Source organism: Microcaecilia unicolor, chromosome 4, assembly GCF_901765095.1.
Source record: "Microcaecilia unicolor chromosome 4, aMicUni1.1, whole genome shotgun sequence".
NCBI classification, from domain to species: Eukaryota; Metazoa; Chordata; class Amphibia; order Gymnophiona; family Siphonopidae; genus Microcaecilia; species Microcaecilia unicolor.
In genome coordinates this window covers 36,380,188-36,401,966 of record NC_044034.1, presented here as the reverse complement: position 1 = coordinate 36,401,966, position 21,779 = coordinate 36,380,188, and the positions used below count along the sequence as shown (strand labels likewise).

At 45.1% G+C, this 21,779-nt stretch overlaps 1 protein-coding gene across 1 annotated transcript in view; it reads right to left on the bottom strand.

The window, feature by feature from the left end:
- CCDC83 (coiled-coil domain containing 83) overlaps window positions 1-21,779 on the bottom strand; it is a 75,587-nt gene that overhangs the window by 34,792 nt on the left and 19,016 nt on the right. The window contains exons 4-6 of the mRNA XM_030199758.1: window positions 15,978-16,146; window positions 15,209-15,376; window positions 5,138-5,229 (exon numbers count right to left, since the gene is read on the bottom strand). Of these exons, the coding sequence (XP_030055618.1) occupies window positions 5,138-5,229; window positions 15,209-15,376; window positions 15,978-16,146 (429 nt within the window). The remainder of the gene's footprint in view (window positions 1-5,137; window positions 5,230-15,208; window positions 15,377-15,977; window positions 16,147-21,779) is intronic.

The window sequence follows — 21,779 nt, the reverse complement described above, 5'->3', positions numbered from 1 at the left end:
AGCTGCATTGTTTGGCAGTAATTTAGGTGCTGGCATTTACACCAGGTTTTACTTGGCACAACTGCTCGCAACTAAGTATAGTTGCAAGAACCGGCACTCAGCATATTCTATAAACCGCACAGAAATTTAGGCTTATTTATTTATTTGTTGCATTTGTATCCCACATTTTCCCACCTAATTTGCAGGCTCAATGTGGCTTACATAGTACCATAAAGGTGTTCGCCTAGTCCGGTAAAGAAACAAATACAGGTGATATTGTGGTCGAATAAGGTACATTGTTTCAGTTACAATGGGGGTCAATGAGAGGAGGGGTTATATAGAGGGGCATAATCGAACGGAAATGCCTATCTCCATGGGCGTTTATCTCCGAGAACGGGTCCGTGAAGGGGTGGGCCGAACCGTATTTTCAAAAAAATAGACGTTTTTGAGCTGGGCGTTTGTTTTTTGTAGCGATAATGGAAACTAAAAACGACCAGCTCAAAAAACGTCCTAATCCGAGCCATTTGGTCGTGGGAGGGGCCAGGATTGGTAGTACACTCGCCCCCCTGATATGCCAGGACACCAACTGGGCACCCTAGGTCAGTGCGGTGGACTTCAGAAAAAGCTCCCACATGCATAGCTCCCTTACCACGGGTGCTGAGCTCCCAACCCCCCTCCCCCAAAACCCACTACCCACAAATGTACAACACTGCCATATAGCTCTTAGGGGTGAAGGGGGCACCTACATGTGGGTACAGTGGGTTTTGGAGGCCTCCCATTTACCAGCACAAGTGTTACAGGTAGGGGGGGTGGGCCTGGGTCCACCTGGGTGAAGTGCACTGCGGTACCCACTAAAAGTGCTCCAGGGATCTGCATACACGCTGGCCTCTAGGACTTGTTACTGCTGTATAACATTGGCACACCAGTTAACACCTGAAGACTAATCTCTCCGAAAACGTCCTTTATTGGAATAACCGCGTTTACTCACAGTTAACTGCAGATCAGAGGTTGTGCCCCACTGGCAACGACTGTCCCTGGTACTGAGATGAGCAGTAGGTCAGAGCTGGCAGAATGCTGTACAATGCCCTCTTTCAGCCACATTCAAGGGAAGAACTAAGTTCTGTAATGTGTTTAACACAGGAAAGGGAACTAAAACTGGCTTACAAAAATGGCCACTACCGCATGGACTACAACAGGAAACACAACAGGGCACACTCTGACCCAGTAGGCAGGGAGAAAAGCACCATGGGAGAAGAGCCTACCAACTACCAACATCGTGAGACTGTAACACAAGCTAATGACATCACGGAGCCCAATACCCTACACCCACCACAATGCAATGCTGATGTGACCCTGTACTGCACCCGAGAGCCACATCTGACCCAGGGAAAGGCTGTGACAGGATCGAACACATTCTGCTGTCATGGAGGTGGGTACGGCATTTGAGGCTGGGATACAGGCTGGAAAAAAAGTTTGTAAAGTGGGGGTTTTTTGGTGGGAGGGGGTTAGTGAGCACCGGGGGAGTCCGGGGAGGTCATCCCCGATTCCCTCCAGTGGTCATCTGGGCAGTTGGGGCACTTTTTTGGGACTTGTTCGTGAAAAAAAAGGGTCCAAAAAAAGTGACCCAAAATCACGGTAACGCCTTTTTTTTTTTTTTTTCGATTATCAGCTAAAGACGCCCATCTCTCCTCGGCTGATAACCACGCCCCAGTTCCGCCTCCACCATGCCTCCGACATGCCCCCGTCAACTTTAGTCGTTTCCGCGACGGAGTGCAGTTGGAAACGCCCAAAATCGGCTTTCGATTATACTGATTTGGGCGCCTTTGCGAGATAAACGTCTATCTCCCGATTTAGGTCGCACTATAGGTGTTTTTCTCTTTCGAAAATAAGCTGGATAGTGTTCATTACGAGCTTTGGTTTTGATGTGTTGCAGAGTGTAGGTATTTATGTTGGGTCGGTGGGATATGCCTTTTTGAACAGGTAGTTTTTTTAATGATTTCCTGAAGTTTAGGTGGTCGTAGGTTGTTTTCACAACTTTTGGCAATGCGTTCCATAGTTGTGTGCTTATATAGGCAAAGCTGGATGCATAGGTTGCTTTGTATTTAAGTCCTTTGCAGTTTGGGTAGTGGAGGTTTAGGTATGTTCCAGATGATCTGGTTATGTTTCTGATTGGTAGGTCTATGAGGTCTGTCATATATCCTGGGGTTTATTCTATAATGTACACCTAAATGAAGGCATACAATATAGAATGTGCTTAGACGAATTTCATTTTGGCACCAAAATTTTAGGAATGATACATAGAATTTTAAGAAACCCAAGAGGTTAAAATATAAGGAATTACAAGGGAGATATTACTGTAATCCTCCTCATATGTAGTCAATATACATCCCTCCCCTAACACTATAGTTTCAACCTATGGTAATAAAAATGTAGCAAAGTACACTGGATTCCTCCAAGGCCAGTTTAAAGGATCATGTGTTTATCAGATATTAGTTTTGCAGTGATAGTCAGAGAAGGCCTGGTCAGTTAAAACAGTCTTGTTGACACTGGGCTGATATGGACAGAACTAGATGTAATCATTCATAAGCAAGCAGAGGACAAAGGCTCAGTGACAAACTTCAGTAAAACCCTCCACTTATACCTCATAAGAGCACTATACAACTTTGTATTTGTTATCCACCGACTGGGCAAACGCCTTTGACGGTACTATGTAAGCCACATTGAGCCTGCAAATAGGTGGGAAAATGTGGGGCATAAATGCAACAAATAAATAAATAAATAAATAAAACAGTATCCAATATCTGCACCACCTATGTCCCATATGAAGAGGCAAAAACAGAAATTGCGCAGTGCTGTCCACTCTGAATATGTTACTAGCCTAAGGGGGTCTTTTACTGAGGTGTGCTACATACAGTGGGGGAAATAAGTATTTGATCCCTTGCTGATTTTGTAAGTTTGCCCACTGACAAAGACATGAGCAGCCCATAATTGAAGGGTAGGTTATTGGTAACAGTGAGAGATAGCACATCACAAATTAAATCCGGAAAATCACATTGTGGAAAGTATATGAATTTATTTGCATTCTGCAGAGGGAAATAAGTATTTAATCCCTCTGGCAAACAAGACCTAATACTTGGTGGCAAAACCCTTGTTGGCAAGCACAGCGGTCAGACGTCTTCTGTAGTTGATGATGAGGTTTGCACACATGTCAGGAGGAATTTTGGTCCACTCCTCTTTGCAGATCATCTCTAAATCATTAAGAGTTCTGGGCTGTCGCTTGGCAACTCGCAGCTTCAGCTCCCTCCATAAGTTTTCAATGGGATTAAGGTCTGGTGACTGGCTAGGCCACTCCATGACCCTAATGTGCTTCTTCCTGAGCCACTCCTTTGTTGCCTTGGCTGTATGTTTTGGGTCATTGTCGTGCTGGAAGACCCAGCCACGACCCATTTTTAAGGCCCTGGCGGAGGGAAGGAGGTTGTCACTCAGAATTGTACGGTACATGGCCCCATCCATTCTCCCATTGATGCGGTGAAGTAGTCCTGTGCCCTTAGCAGAGAAACACCCCCAAAACATAACATTTCCACCTCCATGCTTGACAGTGGGGACGGTGTTCTTTGGGTCATAGGCAGCATTTCTCTTCCTCCAAACACGGCGAGTTGAGTTCATGCCAAAGAGCTCAATTTTTGTCTCATCTGACCACAGCACCTTCTCCCAATCACTCTCGGCATCATCCAGGTGTTCACTGGCAAACTTCAGACGGGCCGTCACATGTGCCTTCCGGAGCAGGGGGACCTTGCGGGCACTGCAGGATTGCAATCCGTTATGTCGTAATGTGTTACCAATGGTTTTCGTGGTGACAGTGGTCCCAGCTGCCTTGAGATCATTGACAAGTTCCCCCCTTGTAGTTGTAGGCTGATTTCTAACCTTCCTCATGATCAAGGATACCCCACGAGGTGAGATTTTGCGTGGAGCCCCAGATCTTTGTCGATTGACAGTCATTTTGTACTTCTTCCATTTTCTTACTATGGCACCAACAGTTGTCTCCTTCTCGCCCAGCGTCTTACTGATGGTTTTGTAGCCCATTCCAGCCTTGTGCAGGTGTATGATCTTGTCCCTGACATCCTTAGACAGCTCCTTGCTCTTGGTCATTTTGTAGAGGTTAGAGTCTGACTGATTCACTGAGTCTGTGGACAGGTGTCTTTCATACAGGTGACCATTGCCGACAGCTGTCTGTCATGCAGGTAACGAGTTGATTTGGAGCATCTACCTGGTCTGTAGGGGCCAGATCTCTTACTGGTTGGTGGGGGATCAAATACTTATTTCCCTCTGCAGAATGCAAATAAATTCATATACTTTCCACAATGTGATTTTCCGGATTTAATTTGTGATGTGCTATCTCTCACTGTTACCAATAACCTACCCTTCAATTATGGGCTGCTCATGTCTTTGTCAGTGGGCAAACTTACAAAATCAGCAAGGGATCAAATACTTATTTCCCCCACTGTAAGTACATAAGCACCATCATACTGGGAAAAGACCAAGGGTCCATCAAGCCCAGCATCCTGTCTCCGACAGCGGCCAATTCAGGCTTCAAGAACCCGGCAACCCCCCCATAAAAAAAAAAAATTAATAATGTTCAATGGACTTTTCCCTCAGGAATCTGTCCAAACCCCCTTTAAATTCCATAAGGCCAGCTGCTGTCACTAGTGTTTTTCGCTGGAGCTAAATGCTGAGATGCCCATGGGCGTCTCAGTGTTTAGCACCAGCTGATTTTTAGCTCGAGCTAAAGATGCTAGCGCACCTTAGTAAAAGGCCCCCTAAATTAGTATTGATATAGGACAAAATGAAGGGTTTCTGGTAGGCTGCCACAGTCTACTAATTCTGAAAAAAACACAACTTGTGCTCTTTCAGAAACAATAAACAAAGAGTGAATTTTGGTTATCTTCATAGCATTTAAAAAAAAACCCACAAACTATTTTCAAGCTTGTTAGTTCTGTGTCTGTCCAAGCTTGCTAGTTCTGCATAGGGCACTTGGGGTGCTGATGTATGAACTTAACACATCGAACCCTCCTTATCTGAGAAGTAAATGTTCGAAACCTTGGTCAAGAGGAGTGGGCCACCCAAATGAAGAGGATGAAACATTAAAAAAAAAGTATACCTCTGTAGCTTGTTCCTTTTTTGCATCCATTCGTTTCTCTGCAAGTCGTGATATATCATTTTTCATGGATTCCAAAGTTTTTCTAAAATGTTCTTTGATGAGAAGAGCAAAAGTCAACTGAGTTTATTTCCACTAAAAATAAACAAGTCTATGAGCACAATAACATTTTATTTAATGTAGCTTCTTCAGTATAAATATCTCTCAAATGTTTCTGAATAATCATATAAAAGAAAGTAAAATATAATATATCAATTGACTTCCACAGATTAGGATAAAATTATTATTTACTTTACAAGCAACAAGTAAATCTTAACACAGGATATAAGGCAGAAGAAAAGAGCAGTTTAGATTAACATTAATACATTATTCTGGATAAAGCATGGAATACAGTAAGATATACTAACTAACCCCCCCCCCCCCCCCTGTTTACTAAGCCGTGCTAATATAGACACAGCCCATTCATTTTGAAAGGGCTGTTGTCGGCATTGCCGTGCGGCTTACTAAACAGGGATGTAAGCTAGGAACAGAGAAAATGTACAGATTAAAAGAATAGGGAGAATAAGAAAATTAAGAATAGCTATATTGGGTCAGACCAGCGATTCATCTAGCCCAGTATCCTGCTTCCAGCAGTGGCCAATCCAGGTCACAAGTACCTGGCAGAAACCCAATTAGTAGCAACATTCCATGTATATATAGAATCAAGGATTAAGATGAAGTCCATGGAGGAACTGAAAAAAAAAAAAGTAGGCAATTTTGAACTAGCATCTGAAAAAGACAGGACACCAGTGAAAGTCTCAAAGGGCCTTCCTGTTTTTTTTTCTCAATGTGTGAAGCAGCACATGCCTTTAAGGGCATAATAAAAATGACGGACTTGGAACCTGGAAGGCTTCCTAAAAAAAAATCTATACTCAAAATATAAATAACCATCTCGACAGAACCATGAGTGATGAACCCAGGGAATACTGAAAATTTGCTACTAGACAGATATGACATTAGTAAAGCAGGATATGGAAAGGTAGTGGTGTGACAAGTAGATTACAGTCAAGGCAAATGTAACAGAATCAAGCAGAAAGAAAGACAGAACTGTATTTGATGAGGGCTTCTCATCAATATGTGAAGGAGATGTTCAGTTGCAGGAAAGTTAAAGGAAAATAATTTAAATTGCCCAGTGCAAATAGAGAAGTTATGAAATGCCTAGATCACTCTATGTATTTACCATGTTGCCTATAGATTCCAAGTAGTTGGGGTTTTTTTTTTAAGCTTGTGGGAACAAAATTGCTATAGACCAGGGGTTCTCAACCCAGTTGTCAGGATACACCTAACCAGTCAGATTTTCATGATACCCACAAAGAATATACATAAGATAAATGTGCATGCACTGCCTCAACTGTATGCAAATCTGGCTCATGCATAGTCATTGTGGATATCCTGAAAACCAAACTGGTTTGCGTGTCCCAAAGACATGTTGGTGAGAACCCCTGTTACAGACAAATGTGGCAAGGTAGGAAATTGAGAACTTCTTTGAAACCTCTGATTGGCTCTAAATAAAAGACTGGGTGAAGACTGGAGTATTTACAAGATCTTTGTTAAATGCCTCTGTAAAAAGGTCTGAATGTAAACACTCACATCAAGTACCACTAAGTCTCATTAAACTGAAGCATGTATGCAATTCAAATTCTGAGAGATATTAGGGGTAAAGTCTGTGAATAGGTTAATTTTGTGCATACCATGACAGAAATGAATCTCACACCCATATGCCAGGATATATTGGAAATCATCTCAGTCATTGCTAATGCTACTACTACTACTACTTAACATTTCTAGAGCACTACTAGGGTTATGCAGCGCTGTACAGTTTAACAAAAAAGGACAGTCCCTGCTCAAAAGAGCTTACAATCTAATGGGCGAAATGTCGAGTTGGAGCAGTCTAGATTCCCTGAATAGAAGTATGGTGGTTAGGTGCCGAAGGCGACATTGAAGAGGTGGGCTTTCAGTAAGGATTTGAAGATGGGCAGGAAGGGGGCTTGGCATATGGGCTCAGGGAGTTTATTCCAGGCATGGGGTGAGGCGAGGCAGAAAGGGCGGAGCCTGGAGTTGGCGGTGGTGATGAAGGGTACTGAAAGTAGGGATCTGTCTTGAGAGCGGAGGTTACGGGAAGGAACGTAAGGGGAGATGAGGGTAGAGAGGTAAGGAGGGGCTGCAGATCGAGTGCATTTGTAGGTTAATAGGAGAAGCTTGAACTGTATGCGGTACCTGATCGGAAGCCAGTTAAGTGACTTGAGGAGTGATATGAGTATATCGGTCCAGGCAGAAGATAAGGCGTGCGGCAGAGTTCTGAATGGACTGAAGGGGGGATAGATGGCAAAGTGGGAGGCTGGTGAGGAGTAGGTTGCAGTAGTCAAGGCAAGAGGTAATGAGAGAGTGGATTAGAGTTCGGGTGGTGTGCTCAGAGAGGAAAGGGCGAATTTTGCTAATGTTATAGAGGAAGAAGCGACAGGTCTTGGCTATCTGCTGGATATGCACAGAGGAGAGGGAGGAGTCGAAGATGACTCCGAGGTTGCGGGCAGATGAGACGGGGACGATGAGGGTGTTATCAACTGAGATAGAGAGTGGAGGGAGAGGAGAAGTGGGTTTGGGAGGGAAGACAATAAGCTCGGTCTTGGCCATGTTCAGTTTCAAGTGACAGTTGGACATCCAGGCAGTAATGTCGGATAAGCAGGCCGATACTTTGGCCTGGGTTTCCGCAGTGATGTCTGGTGTGGAAAGATAAAGCTGGGTGTCATCAGCATAAAGATGATATTGGAAACCATGAGAGGAGATTAGTGAGCCCAGGGAAGAGGTGTAGATTGAAAAAAGAAGGGGTCCAAGGACAGATTCCTGAGGAACTCCAACAGAGAGCGGGATTGGGGTGAAGGAAGAACCATGAGAGTGTACTCTGAAGGTACGGTGGGAGAGATAAGAGGAGAACCAGGAGAGGACAGAGCCCTGGAACCCAAATGAGGATAGTGTGGCGAGAAGTAAGTTGTGATTATCAATGTCAAAAGCGGCGGATAGGTCAAGGAGGATGAGGATGGAGTAGTGGCCTTTGGATTTGGCAAGGAACAGTTGCAGACAAACTTTATTATTTGTTCACAAACTTCATTATTCCAAAGACAGCCTCCTTCTAGAGTTCATAAAGTGTTAAATGGACAGGAAACATAAAGATGTGCTTAGAAACTCTGTTTAATCAGGCCAGGTGCACCCCAATTTCAGTATCTTTTTGCCACATTTCCTTGGTTTCTGATTGCATTTGTTTATTCTTAAGGGTCTTCTCTTTCTCCAGATGTACTATTCAATAGTTATTTGGCAATGACACCTCTACTATTATTTCTGTTCTTGTGCCTCTCTCCTTTACCACATCTTACATCAAGTTTTTAATCTGTGGCAATAGGAAATGTTCCAGATAATCAGAAATTCTTCATGCTCCACAATTCTAAGTTGTGATCCCAATGGTTTTCTGCGATAGCAGTGTTGTAGTGTTTACACAGCTTCCAGTGGATGAGATGTGCTTCCTTATTTTGCCTTTCTGTGTACAATTTTTCTGACATCAGCATATCACACTTAGCAATATGATGTGTAACAGGTTCCTGATCAGTGCTGCAAATGATCACTGCTTTGATATGTACTACGATTCTGGACTAGTCTGGAGGGGTGATAAGGCAGGCAATTTGGGACGGCCTTAAGGCAACAATACAAGGCCATCCATTGGAGCCGACTCTGTGGGTGCTGTGGGTGCTTGAGCACCCCCAATATTGAGAAAATTCCTTGTATGTGTCCAGGGAGGGGTCATTTCCATTGGGCTTAGCACCCCCAATAATTTTGAAAAGTTGGCTCCTATGAGGCCATCTAATCGCAATTGCAGCCCAGAGGAAGAAAACGCAGGTTGGAGGAACAGGAGCTGCATCAACTTGCTCTTCTACTAGAGATACAACATAAGAGGAGCCCAGGGGATAGGAATATTTTAACCCAATTGACTGAGATGCATAAGAAAGGTAAATGGAGTCCATTCACTATAATTTGGAACCATTGAAATAGAAGTACTTTGAGTTTAATAACAAAATGAGTAGATTGATAGCCGACAGGTTGGAACAGCAGCATACAATGAATAACGTTACAAAGATTAAGGGTGGAACTGGGGTAGATATCTGGAAGGAGGCATGGATTAGAGCTTGGTTTGCTGAATTTTATAAAGCTTTATACACTGAACAAGATGTTGTGGGGAGGGGCTAAAATATTAATTTGGATGACAATCAGCATGGCTGTATACTGACGATGTTTGTGATACAATGCTTCTGTATGCGATATAGTGAAATTGTATACTTGTTTTGAAATATGTCATCAATAAAAATTGTTGAACTATAAAGCTTTATACACTTCGGAAGAAGCAGTGGATGAGAGGGCAATTGAGACGTATCTAGAGGGGCTACAGTTGGGGAAAACAGCTGCAGGGAATGGAGTACTGTTGGACCATCCAATCTCTAAGACTGAGGCAGTACAGGCTCTTTTGTCTATGAAACCAGAGAAGTCCCTGGGGTTGGACAACTTTAAGGTAAAGTTGTATAAGCAGTTCCAACACTGGCTACAAGATCCTCTGGTGCATTAGTTTAATTCTCTGGAAGGTGGTGCTAAATTGCCCTGCTATATGTGATTAACATGGGCTAGTGTTATACCCAAAAAGGGTAAGGATCCAGTATAGTGTGGAACTAGGCATAGGCCTGGTCTTACTGCCCATTTCTCTGTTGGGCAAAGATTCTGACAAGAATCTTGGCTGATAGGATGAGTTGGCTACTCAGGCTGGTCCATTGGGATCAGTTGAGATTTGTAATGGGGAGGCAGACATGTGACAATGTTCAGCAAGTACTGAATAGAGCGAAATGGACACATCAGACTATGATGATATTGTCAGTATACACTGAAAAAGAAATTGAGGGGGCCTTCTGGTGTGGCAGTTGCAAGAAATAAAGCAATGGGTATAATTAGAACAGGCAGATGAGGAAGTCATATTGCATCTCCCTTGGCAACCTAGGGGGAATTTTCTGGGGGGGGGGGGGGGGGGGGGGGGGCGGCGGTGGCCATACAGGAACTATAGAATGCGAGTGTGGAAGAGGACCAGGGAAAAGTTATTAGAAGATAGGAAGCATTCTTGGTAAACTTCCCTGCACTATAATTTAAAGTTCTGTCCAGGAAGGGAATAGGTTTTATTTAATAGATAGGAGGAGAAGGCTTGATGTTTGTGGGGCAGTTCTATGATAGGGTGCATAAGAGGGTACAAACTTTTGGGGAGCTACAAGATCGTTATGGGTTATTAGCTCAAGATTTTTTCCCCTACTTACAGCTAAAGCACCATCTCCAAACCTCAGGTATACTGACCAACTTGGACCCTGGAAAAAACATTTTTGAGAATCTCTTGCAGCCCACAGTACCTGTGGACAATATCCCACATTTATGACAGCCTTAATGGGGGGGGGGGGGTGTATATGCGTAAAAATATATGCAAGACTGGGAAACTAATCTGAGGACATCCCTGCTGACTCTTCTGTGTTCTTCTCTATACCTCTCCCCACTCGAGGTATTGAGAAGAACACAGAAATTGCGTATATCTGCTTTTATTGCTGGAAATGGATATAAAGTTCTTTTATATTGATATTATACCCTATTTTGATTGTGGAAAATGTAAGGATGAGGTATAGGGAGGTGCTGGCAAGGTTGTGGAGCACAAGGGATGTATTGTCATATATGGTGGGAGTGTGCTATCTTTCAAACCTTTTGGAACCAGGTATTTTTGATGTTCTCTCAAAATGTTCCATCGTAAGTTAACTCCTACCATGGAAGTTGCACTACTGAACTTTGCTGTGCCAGAGCTGGATGAAGGAGATGATGCATTGTTACAGTTGGGTGAACCGGTGGTCAGAATAGTGGTTGCTGCACATTGGAAACAGAGCGCTGCCCTGGACTGGAAAAGAGTAGTGGTGAAATTAGAACAGCGATATTCCATGTATCAGCTAAAAGTAATATGTAAATATAAACTGGGACTATTTGAACGATGATGTAGAGCTGGTAAGATCATATACGTGAGATGAGCATTGAAGCCTGGTACATCTTAAGCCCAAAAGAATCCAGTGTCTGGGCCTCCCTGCCTGGAGGAGCTGAGGCAAAGTCTCTGGAACTTCTGGCTCACTTGAGCGCAGATTCAACCACCAAGGAGTGATGAGGCAACTGCGGCCTATCAAATCCAGGCGCATTTTGAATCTGATACATGGTGTCAATTTTCTTCACCTGAATATCACGTAGCATCCTGTAAGGAGGAGAATTATAGTCCAGAACTTCGAACATCTCAGCCCTAGGTTCGTCCTCCATTCTAACAACAGGGAAGGCAGCCACCATCTCCTTAACAAAAACAGAGAAGGAGAGACTCTCCAGTAGAGATTTAAGTCTCTCTTCAGGAGGAGATGGGTCTGATGGAATTAGATTCTGATGGAATTACATAAGACTTCTCCTCTGAGAAGTACAGTGAATCATCATCAGACTCCCATGAACGGTCCGAACTGGAATCAGCAAAATACTACGCATGGGAAGGCTGAGTTCGCGCCTGCTTCAGATGAGTGGAACCATGTCCATGCCTGGAATGGCGCCGAGATACAGGTTCGCCCCTAAACTCTGGCAAAGTTTTCTCCACAGATGTTGAGGCTGTACCCACATGGGCAGGTGTCAACGCCAATGCCCCATGTGGCACCAGCATCAGTGACCATGCCACAGGTTGAGGGCCCTGTGAGGCAGGCAGAGGTACAGTCATGGCTGACACAAGTGCCCCCAATGCCGATGGACTCTGCGCCTGAAGAAGCCCAGCCAAATGCTCCTGTAGCATGGTCCAAATCCATTCATTGAGGACCAACATTGGTAAAGGCTAGGACCTGGATCAGAGACAGCCTACAGAATTGTCGGTGACATAGCGGAGATTGGGTCCCAGCTATCTGGAGACCAGCGCGAAGGCACCTCTTCAATAGAGAGGGAGTGCTCCTCTTGGCATTGATGCTTCTCAGGTACTAAAATCTTTGATGCCCCAGAGCTACCAGCTCCATGCATCGAAGATCGATGCTTGTGTTTCTTGGCCTTTGCCCGATGTCAAGCATCGACATCCCTCGCTGCTGACGAGGACAACGCCGAATCCACACACCTCCTTGGCATTGAGTTCAATGCTGACTTATCACAGAGGCCCTACACAGTGACTGGTGCAGAGGAAGGAGACCTACTCAATGCACGCCCACTCCCAGTGTCAGACGTGGGTCTGGTAACCATTGGGACAGACACTTCCAATGCAGGTGCAGACTGTGAGGCCAATTCTGACCTCAGCAATTCAGATTTGACTCCAAAAATCTTCTCTTTGAGCCTTTATGGACTTCTGGGTCCTTTTCTGCATATGCAAACAAAGAACACAGTTTAGATGGTTATGGTCTGGCCCCAAACACTGGATACACCAGGAATGGATGTCAGCCCCAGAGATGGTCTGATTGCACCGGGTTCAGTGCTTAAGCCACTGGGAACCTTAGAGGACATAGAAGGGAAAATGGCCAAAGCAAAATCAAACAGCTCAATGGTGAGGGAAAAAAGAGCAAGCTCACCTGGAAAATGTTGATGGTACCAGGTCAGTGCCTAGGTCCTAAAAGGCCTCAGAGCTGAAAAATAAAGAAAACTATAAAGGTATGGGAAGGAATAACCTTGTAACAGAAGAAAAAAATTGAAGTAAGAGGACCAAAAAATCCTCTAGGCAGCATTTTCGCACTGGGCTCTTTGTCCTCAGACAAATATGGTTATACTGAGTGCAACTGCCAAAGTGCAAAATAGGAGGATTTGAGAACAGCCGAAATATGAGAGTTGAAAGTAAAAAAAAAAATCAATTTAACACCCAAGAATTGTCAAGCATGTTAAAAGTGGTACAAGAGTATTCAAGATACAGTATGGAACCTCTGTGAGTAGAGGGTGTTGTGCAACCCACATTGCTCTAGATCAGTGATGGCGAACCTATGGCACACGTGCCAGAGAGGGCATGTGGAGCCCTCTCTGTTGGCACGCGCGCCGCCGGTCGCCTCACCCGAAACGTAGCCCTCCCACCCACCCGGCATCAAGCATTCTTCCCTCCCTCCCACCCGGCACCAGCCCGCCCGGCCTCCATCCTTCCCTCCGAACTCGAAGAAATTTAAAAGTCTTCCCTTGTCCGAGTAGGCGGCGTCAGCATCAGCAGTAACAGCAAAAAGCGTGCTGCTGGTTCGTCGCGTCTTCAGCCTTCCGTCTCTCAAGCTCTCTGGTCCCACCCTCATTTCCTGTTAGGGCGGGACCAGAGAGCTTGAGAGACCGAAGGCTGAAGACGCGCCAAACCAGCAGCACACTTTTCGCTGCTACTGCTGATGCTGACGCCGCCTACTCGGACAAGGGAAGACTTTTAAATTTCTTGGGGTTTGGAGGAAGGAAGGGATGGCGGGCTGGTGCCGGGTGGGAGGGAGGGAGGGAGGAATGCTTGACGCCGGGTGGGTGGGAGGGTGCCCTGGTGCACGCTGGGTGGGAGGGAGGGAGCAGGCCTGGTGCTTGGGTGGGAGGGTGGCTGGCCTGCCTGGTGGGTGGGTGGGAGGCCTGCCTGCTTGCTGCTGCTGCTTGGGTGGGTGGGAGGCCTGGAGCTTGGGTGGGAGGGAGGGAGGGAGGCTTGGGTGGGAGTGCTGGGTGGGTGCATGGCCTGGTGCTTGGGTGGGAGGGAGAGAGGCCTGCCTGGTGCTTCGGTGGGTGGGAGAGAGGCCTGCCTGGTGCTTGGGTGGGTGTCCTGGTGCTTGGGTGGGAGTGCTGGGTGGGTGGATGGCCTGGTGCTGGGTGGGAGGGAGGCAGGCCTGGGTGCTTGGGTGGGAGGCCTGGTGCTTGGGTGGGAGTGCTGGGTGGGTGCATGGCCTGGTGCTGGGTGGGAGGGAGGGAGGCTTGATGCTGGGAGGGCAGGGGGGAGAGGAGGGTGGCTGGAGGGGAGGGTGGCTGGACATGGGCGGTTGGAGGGGAGAGGAGGGTGGCTGGACATTTGTGGCTGGAGGGGAGAGGAGGGTTGCTGGTCATGGATGGAGGGCAAGAAATGAAGAAGAAAGGAGGAAAGTAAAGAAATAAATGGAAAGGAAGCCCTGGAAACAGAGTTAAGAGAACAGATAGCAGCAGAATCAGCGACTAGGACCAATATGGATAGAAAAACAAAATCACCAGACAACAAAGGTAGAAAAAAATCATTTTATTTTCATTTTAGTGTTTGGAATATGTCCAATTTGAGAATTTACATCTGCTGTCTTATTTTGCATTGGGTATACTGGAGCTGTAATAACTTACAGAAATGACTTATAATGAAAGAAAATCATGTTATTTTTTTCTCCTATACTAGTATAATATTTTCAATGATGTTTGTTTATATGCGCCAAGGCTGGTGTAAGGGGGTGTGGCTATCATGGGGTGGAGTCATATGTGGTGACCCCGCCCATAATGAGTACCGGCACTTCGCGATGAGTAATTAGATTTTGGGTTGCTGTTTGGGCACTCGGTCTCTGAAAGGTTCGCCATCAGTGCTCTAGATATTGTGGGATTCAGTTTCATGCCAAGCTGGGCAAGCTAAGAAGCAATGGTGTAAAGAGAGGAATTGAAAACTAGTAAGATCTGAGTGAAGGTCATTAGTATAATGAACAATTTAAATATCATAGGTAAATATATAGCAGTTGAGACCAATATTATCAACCAATGTTGGCAGAGGAGAAAGAAAAATATTTAGGGGCCAAAATGGTTCCCTGAGGCACCCTCACTGGTAAAGAAAACAGAGCAGATATGGAAAAGGAAGTGTGGATAGTGTAAGAATGGTTCTGTAGATATGAAATAAACCACATGTCAAAGTGAAACCTAGGTACTTGTAGCTAGCACAACACAGAAGTGCTCAAAATAGCCTCATTGATCATGGTGGGGAAAGGGATAGAAAACTATTAATTGTTCAAAAGTTCAACTGAGATTGTAAGAACTGAAACTTACCTTTTATTTCCTTAAAGATCTCTTTAATCTTACAGATTTCAGCCTCTAGAAGCTGTATTTGTTTAGCGTGATCCTTACTCCCAACATTCTTGTACTCCAACCAGTACTCCTTCTCAGTCTGTTTTTCCATAACTTTCTTGTCTAAATCATTTACTTGAGAACGCAGGTCTGATCAGATAAAAATAGCAAAGACAAAATATTTAATGTCAGGTTGTTTTTTTCAAACTGACCTGTATTTGCTTCTTTCTAAACAGTCTATCAGAATAATTGTTTAGATTTCATATATTTGAATGGAACACAAATAAACAAATATTAATCTATCTACTCCTAGGAAATTTCTGCAGAGCAGAAGTTGCTACAGGGACCAAGAAACATTGCGAACAGAATGCCATGTGAACCAGAATAGGAGAGAGGTAACAGAAAAAAATGTTTAAAAAAATAGTTTATCACTACGAAGGTGATAGGCAGAAGTCAGTACAGTGGCAAAAATCAAGCATGCATAGGACAGACACAAAATGATCTTACTGAAAAACACCACAGATTAAGTTAACCTGCGATAGAATTGTACACAGGCACAAATAAGCAGACTGCATGGACCAAATCATCTGTATCTGCCAATACTGTGCATGTTAAGAACTTATTAATGCAGTACTCCAGTTTTCACCAAAACCAATATGTCTATTTGAACTGCACTCTAAAACCACATAATGCTGGTCACGAATAGAACTGAGAAAGCTATTTAGATAACTTTTGTAAAACGATCTATCACCTTCTAAAATCTGTTCATTGTTTCTAATGAATTCCCATTTTTCTTTAATTGCTTCATCTACTTGTTCACCATTTACGACTTCTTTTTTTGCCAGTTCTCTCTCTTGTTCCTTTGTTTCAATCAGAATATTCTTGATATATCCCAGCTGTTCTGCCTTTAGGCGCTCATTCTGGATAAAAATAATTGTTGATCAACAAGTTAAATTGTTTTAATTAATTCTATTCCCAAATTAAGTAACAAACAAAAAAGTTTTGCATATTAGCACTTTATGAAAAACAGTAATCAGTATACACAGTATTGTTTTAAGCTAATTACACTGAGGGTTTCTTGCACACATTCAAGTCTGTGTAGCTGACATCTGGAGGATATCTTTAGTGCAGTAAACGGGGCTAAGGCTAAGAAATGGTGAATGCTATAGCTAAAGAAATGTACATGGTCAAACCTGCATAGCTAATAGCTGGGAGATCATCTTAGAACACAGTACATAGTAGCTACCATACACACAGGGTGGGTGCCAGCATCTACAGGGTCAATATTCAAAGTGATTTAAGCGGATAGGAGAGCCTCCTGTCAACTTAAATTATGCTCAGCGGGCTTTAACTAGCCTTGTAACATCCAGCCATTAGAAGGACAGTCTTTTATTATAGGGGAAGGAATGGACTTATTTCCAGACAGTGGAATTACATAAGAACATGAGAGTAGCCAAAACTGGGTCAGACCAATGGTCCATCTAGCCCAGTATCCTGTTTTCTAAACAGTGGCCAAGCCAGGTCAGAATACCTGGCAGAAACCCAATTGTGGCAACAATCTATACTACAAATCCCAGGGCAAGCAATTGCTTCCCACGTCTGCCTCAATAGCAGACTATGGACTTTTCCTCCAGGAATTTTTCCAAACCTTTTAAAAACCCAGATACACTAACCGCTGTTACTATATCCTCCGGCAAGATACTTGCAAAGATACTTACTTGTAGCAGGTATTCTTAGAGAACAGCAGGCCTTATATTCTCACGTGGGTAATGCGGCGTGTTGCCCGGTCCGGAGCTTTTTAGAGAGCTCTGTGGAGTGCGAGGCATGTTCCACTGCGCATGTGCGAGTGCCTTCCCATGTGACGCGAGGGTGCTGTTACCGCAGTTAAATACTACAGCATGAAAAAATAAAATAAAAGGAGACAACTCCTAGGGGAGGTGGGAGGGATTGTGAGACTATGAGGCCTGCTGTCCTTGGAGAATACCTGCTACAGGTAAGTAACTTCACTTTTTCCAAGGACAAGCAGGCTTATTTATTTTCACACGTGGGGAATCCCTAGCATCCAGACTCATCAAAAACAACAAACATTGGCCAACTGTGCTTCGTAACAGCGAGGTCGTAACTCAGATCAACTTGAAACTATCCACCAGTACTTTTTTTGTAGAAAAAAAGGTGCCGGTACTCATTATGGGCGGGGTCACCACATATGACTCCACCCCTATTATAGCCATACCCACGTTAGCCACACCCCTTTTACCAGCCATGGTGCATATAAACAGACATCATTGAAAATATTATACTAGTATAGAAGAAAAAAATAACGTGATTTGTTTTCATTATAAATAATTTCTGTAAGCTGTTACAGCTCCAGTATACCCAGTGCAAAATAAGACAGCAGATGTAAATTCTCAAATTGGACATATTCCAAACACTAAAATGAAAATAAAATGATTTTTTCTACCTTTGTTTTTCTATCCATATTGGCCCCAATCTCTGATTCTGTTGCTCTCTATCGGTTCTCTTAACACCATTTCCAGGACTTCCTTTCCATTTATTTCTTTAATTTCTTCCTTTCTTCTTCATTTCTTGCCCTACATCCATAAGTAAAAGCTGGGTCCTCTTCTGTGGAATTGACTGGAGGAGGTATAACGTGGATCCAGCTTTTGCCTATTTTCTCCATCCATGTGCAGTTTTTCTCCTCTCTTCCCTTTCTCTCATCTCCATCCATGTACATCTTCTTTTTTTCTTTCCTCCCCTCGATCCATGTCCAGCACTTCTCCTCTCTCCTCCCCTCCATCCATGTCCAGCATTTCTCCTCTCTCTTCCCTCCCCTGTATCCATATAAAGCAATAATTCTCTCTCCCCTCTCCTTCATCCAAGTCCAGGATTTCTCCTCTCTCCCCGCCAACTCCTCCATCCATCCATGTCCAGCAATACTCCTCTATCTCCTGCTCGCTTCTCCATCCATTTCCAACATTTCTCCTCTCTCCCCTGCCCTCCCCTCCCATCCTTGTGCATCTCCTTCCTGTCTTCCCTCCCCTCCATCCAAGTCCAGCATTTCTCCTCTCTCCCCTGCCCTCCCCTCTCATATCCAGCGATTCTCCTCTATCCCCTTCCCTCCCCTCTCATTCATGTCCAACGATTCTGCTCTCTCCCCTACCCTCTCCTTCCATCCATGTCCAGTGAATCTCTCTTCACTGACCTCCCCTCCCATCCATGTCCGGTATGTCTCCTCTCTCCCCTGCCCTCCCCTCTCATCCATGTGCAACGATTCTCCTCTGCCCCCTGTCCTCCCCTGCCATCCATGTCCAACGATTCTCCTCTCTCCCCTGCCCTCCATGCCCAGTGATTCTCCTCTCTCCCCTTCCCTCCCATCCATATCCAGCAATTCTCTTTTCTGCCCTCCCATCCATGTCCAGCATGTCTTCTCTCTCCCCTGCCCTCCCCTCTCATCCATGTCCAGTGATTCTCCTCTGCCCCCTGTCCTCCCCTGCCATCCATGTCCAGCGATTCTCCTCTCCCCTGCCCTCCACTCCCATCCATGTCCAGCAATTCTCCTCTCTCCCCTGCCCTTCCCTCCCATCCATGTCCATCAATTCTCTCTTCCCTCCCCTCCATGTCCAGCATGTCTCCTTTCTCCCCTGCCCTCCCCTCTCATCCATGTCCAGCGATTCTCCTCTTCCCTGCCCAACCCTCCCATCCATGTCCAGCGATTCTCCTCTCTCCCCTGCCCTCACCTCCCATCCATGTCCATCAATTCTCTCTTCCCTCCCCTCCCCTCCATGTCCAGCATTCCTTTCTCCCCTGCCCTCCCCTCTCATCCATGTCCAGCGATTCTCCTCTTCCCTGCCCTCCCCTCCCATCCATGTCCATCAATTCTCTATCCCCTGCCCTCCCCTCCTATCCATGTCCAGCATGTCTCCTCTCTCCCCTGCCCTTCCCTCTCATCCATGTCCAGCGATTCTCCTCTTCCCTGCCCTCCCCTCCCATCCATGTCCATCAATTCTCTATCCCCTGCCCTCCCCTCCTATCCATGTCCAGCATGTCTCCTCTCTCCCCTGCCCTCCCCTCTCATCCATGTCCAGCAATTCTCCTCTGTCCCGTCCTCCCCTGCCATCCATGTCCAGCGAATCTCTCTCCCCTGACCTCCCCTCTCATCCATGTCTAGCGATTCTCCTCTGCCTCCTGTCCTCCTCTGCCATCCATGTCCAGCGATTCTCTTCTCCCTTGCCTTCCCCTCCCATCCATGCCTAGTGATTCTCCTCTCTCCCCTGCCCTCCCCTCGCATCCATGTCCAGCGATTCTCCTTTCTCCCCTGCCCTCCCCTCCATGTCCAGCAAGTCTCTCTTCCCTGCCCTCCCCTCCCCTCCATGTTCAGCATGTCTCCTCTCTCCTCTGCCCTCCCCTCCTATCCATGTCCAGCAATTCTCTCTTCCCTGCCTTCCCCTCAAATCCATGTCCAGCGATTCTCCTTTCTCCCCTGCCCTCCCCTCCATGTCCAGCAATTCTCCTCTCTCCCCCGCCCTCCCTCAGCTCCCCGACTTTCCTTGAAATCTTTCATTTACCCGAAGTCACAGCGAACCAGCAGAAAAAACAGCTGGCAGGTAGGCTTGCCACCTCGTCGCTTCCCTTCTCTCTCAGCGCGTTCCGCCCTTGCGGAAAGGAAATTATATCATAACACAGATCTGTATCGAGTCTTTAAAAATAAAATGATTTTAGTCACCAGACTGTTGTCCCTTGAGTCATCGGCCTACTTCCGCTGTCTTTGTTCTGATATTCTCTTCGTGGGATTTTGGCGTTTGTCGCTCTCAGCAGACTTTTCTCCTGAGCTTCATATGCTACCCCATCTTATCTTGCAGCTCTGATTATTCCTTACAAACCTGCTCAAACTCTTCATTCATTAACTGACAATAGACTGATTTTACCCCCACCATCTAGGGCTAGATGGGAATCAACCTGTACGTCTGCTTTTTGCTGCACTATGGAATTCTTTACCACAGCGAATCAGATTAGAAAAATCATACTCTTTTCTGTACAGCACTGAAAATGTATTACTATCAAATAGCTTTTGCCATCTAATGCTACTGCATTTTAGTAGGAAGACCGCACAGGTTCCTAGATTACTGCAAGAAGGTTTGTGATGAGTATTACGTATGACTGTCAAGCAAATTGATTGTTTGTGTTGTTTTCTCTGGTATGGAAGAATTGTCTGTTCTTTCCTATCATTTAATGGATTTTCTAAATTAAATTGTGTTTTATTGTACGGTTTGCTCTGTGAACCATTCTGATTTGCCTGGCAATAAGTGATGGTACAGCAAAATAAATAATCAGTTAAGGGAGAGGAATGAGCAACAGTTTGAAAGGAGCAACTTCCTAACTGCAATGTTTCAGTGTATTAATGCTTCCATACTGAACTAAAGAAGCTGCAACTGCCTCTCCCAAAAAAATGCAGTCAGCAATTTTGAGGATTTTATTACTGGGAACTCCAGAGAAATATCTGCCCTATTATCAAATTCAATGTGTCTCTGGTTCCCTTCCTCCCCACCCCCCCCCCTCCACCCCTAACATCAAATTTGTTCCTATTCTGTTAAATTTTCTGGAGCATCATTTTGCTCCAGACAGATATTCTCTATCTTTAAAGCATAATTTATTTCTAACAATCCCTTGAGCTGGAAAGAATAAAAACTGCTGAAGCACAAAGAAAAATGTCCACAAGTGGTCTCCATCCTCAAACTTGAACAAACATTTCATAACAAAAAGGGCTGAGAATCCACCACGTGCAGGGAAAAAAATAACAGTCCACCCAATATTTCAAAGCGATTTAAGCAGGCAGGAAAGGCTCCAGACTGCCATTAAAAAAAATCAGCTCTGACCGGCCATAAAAAAATTGGACAAGTCAGGGGCGGTACAAGGGGCAGGATTGGACAGGAGCTGGCAGTTATGTGGATGCTGACAATATTCAGTGCCAGCACCTGTATAGCTAACACAGTCAAGATGGTACAGCTCAAAAGCTGTTCTAAATAGGTCGGGTAGCTATGCGGATGCCGGCACTGTATATTGGCTGGGACCTGCATAACTACTGCAAAACTTTCTGGAGCCCTGGAAGCCCCCTCCTTCCTTTACCCCTCCCCCCAGCCCACACCATTCAGAACTCCGCTCCCCTCAAGAACATTGCCCCAACCCCCACCCAGGAGCACCAGGGAGCTAAGGTAGGTCCAGGGGGTGTATCTAAACCAGGGAGGGGGGGTTCTGAATGGTGCAGGCTGAGGGAGGGGGAAGGGAGGAATGAGGACTTTCGGGGAGACAGGAGAGGGCAGAAAGTTTTGCAATAGTTATGCGGGTCAGACTGATATTAGTGGAAAAAGTCATGATCACAGAATTGTTTCCAATCCTTGTTCATATTTTTATTGCATAAATTTTGTTTCTATGTTAACATAAATTATTATTTTATTTCAATGTACACCACAATTAGTACTCTGTAATTTGTAGTATAGAAGAATTCATACAAATACATATGCAAGTGGATTAACACAGCAAACACAATACTTTGTGC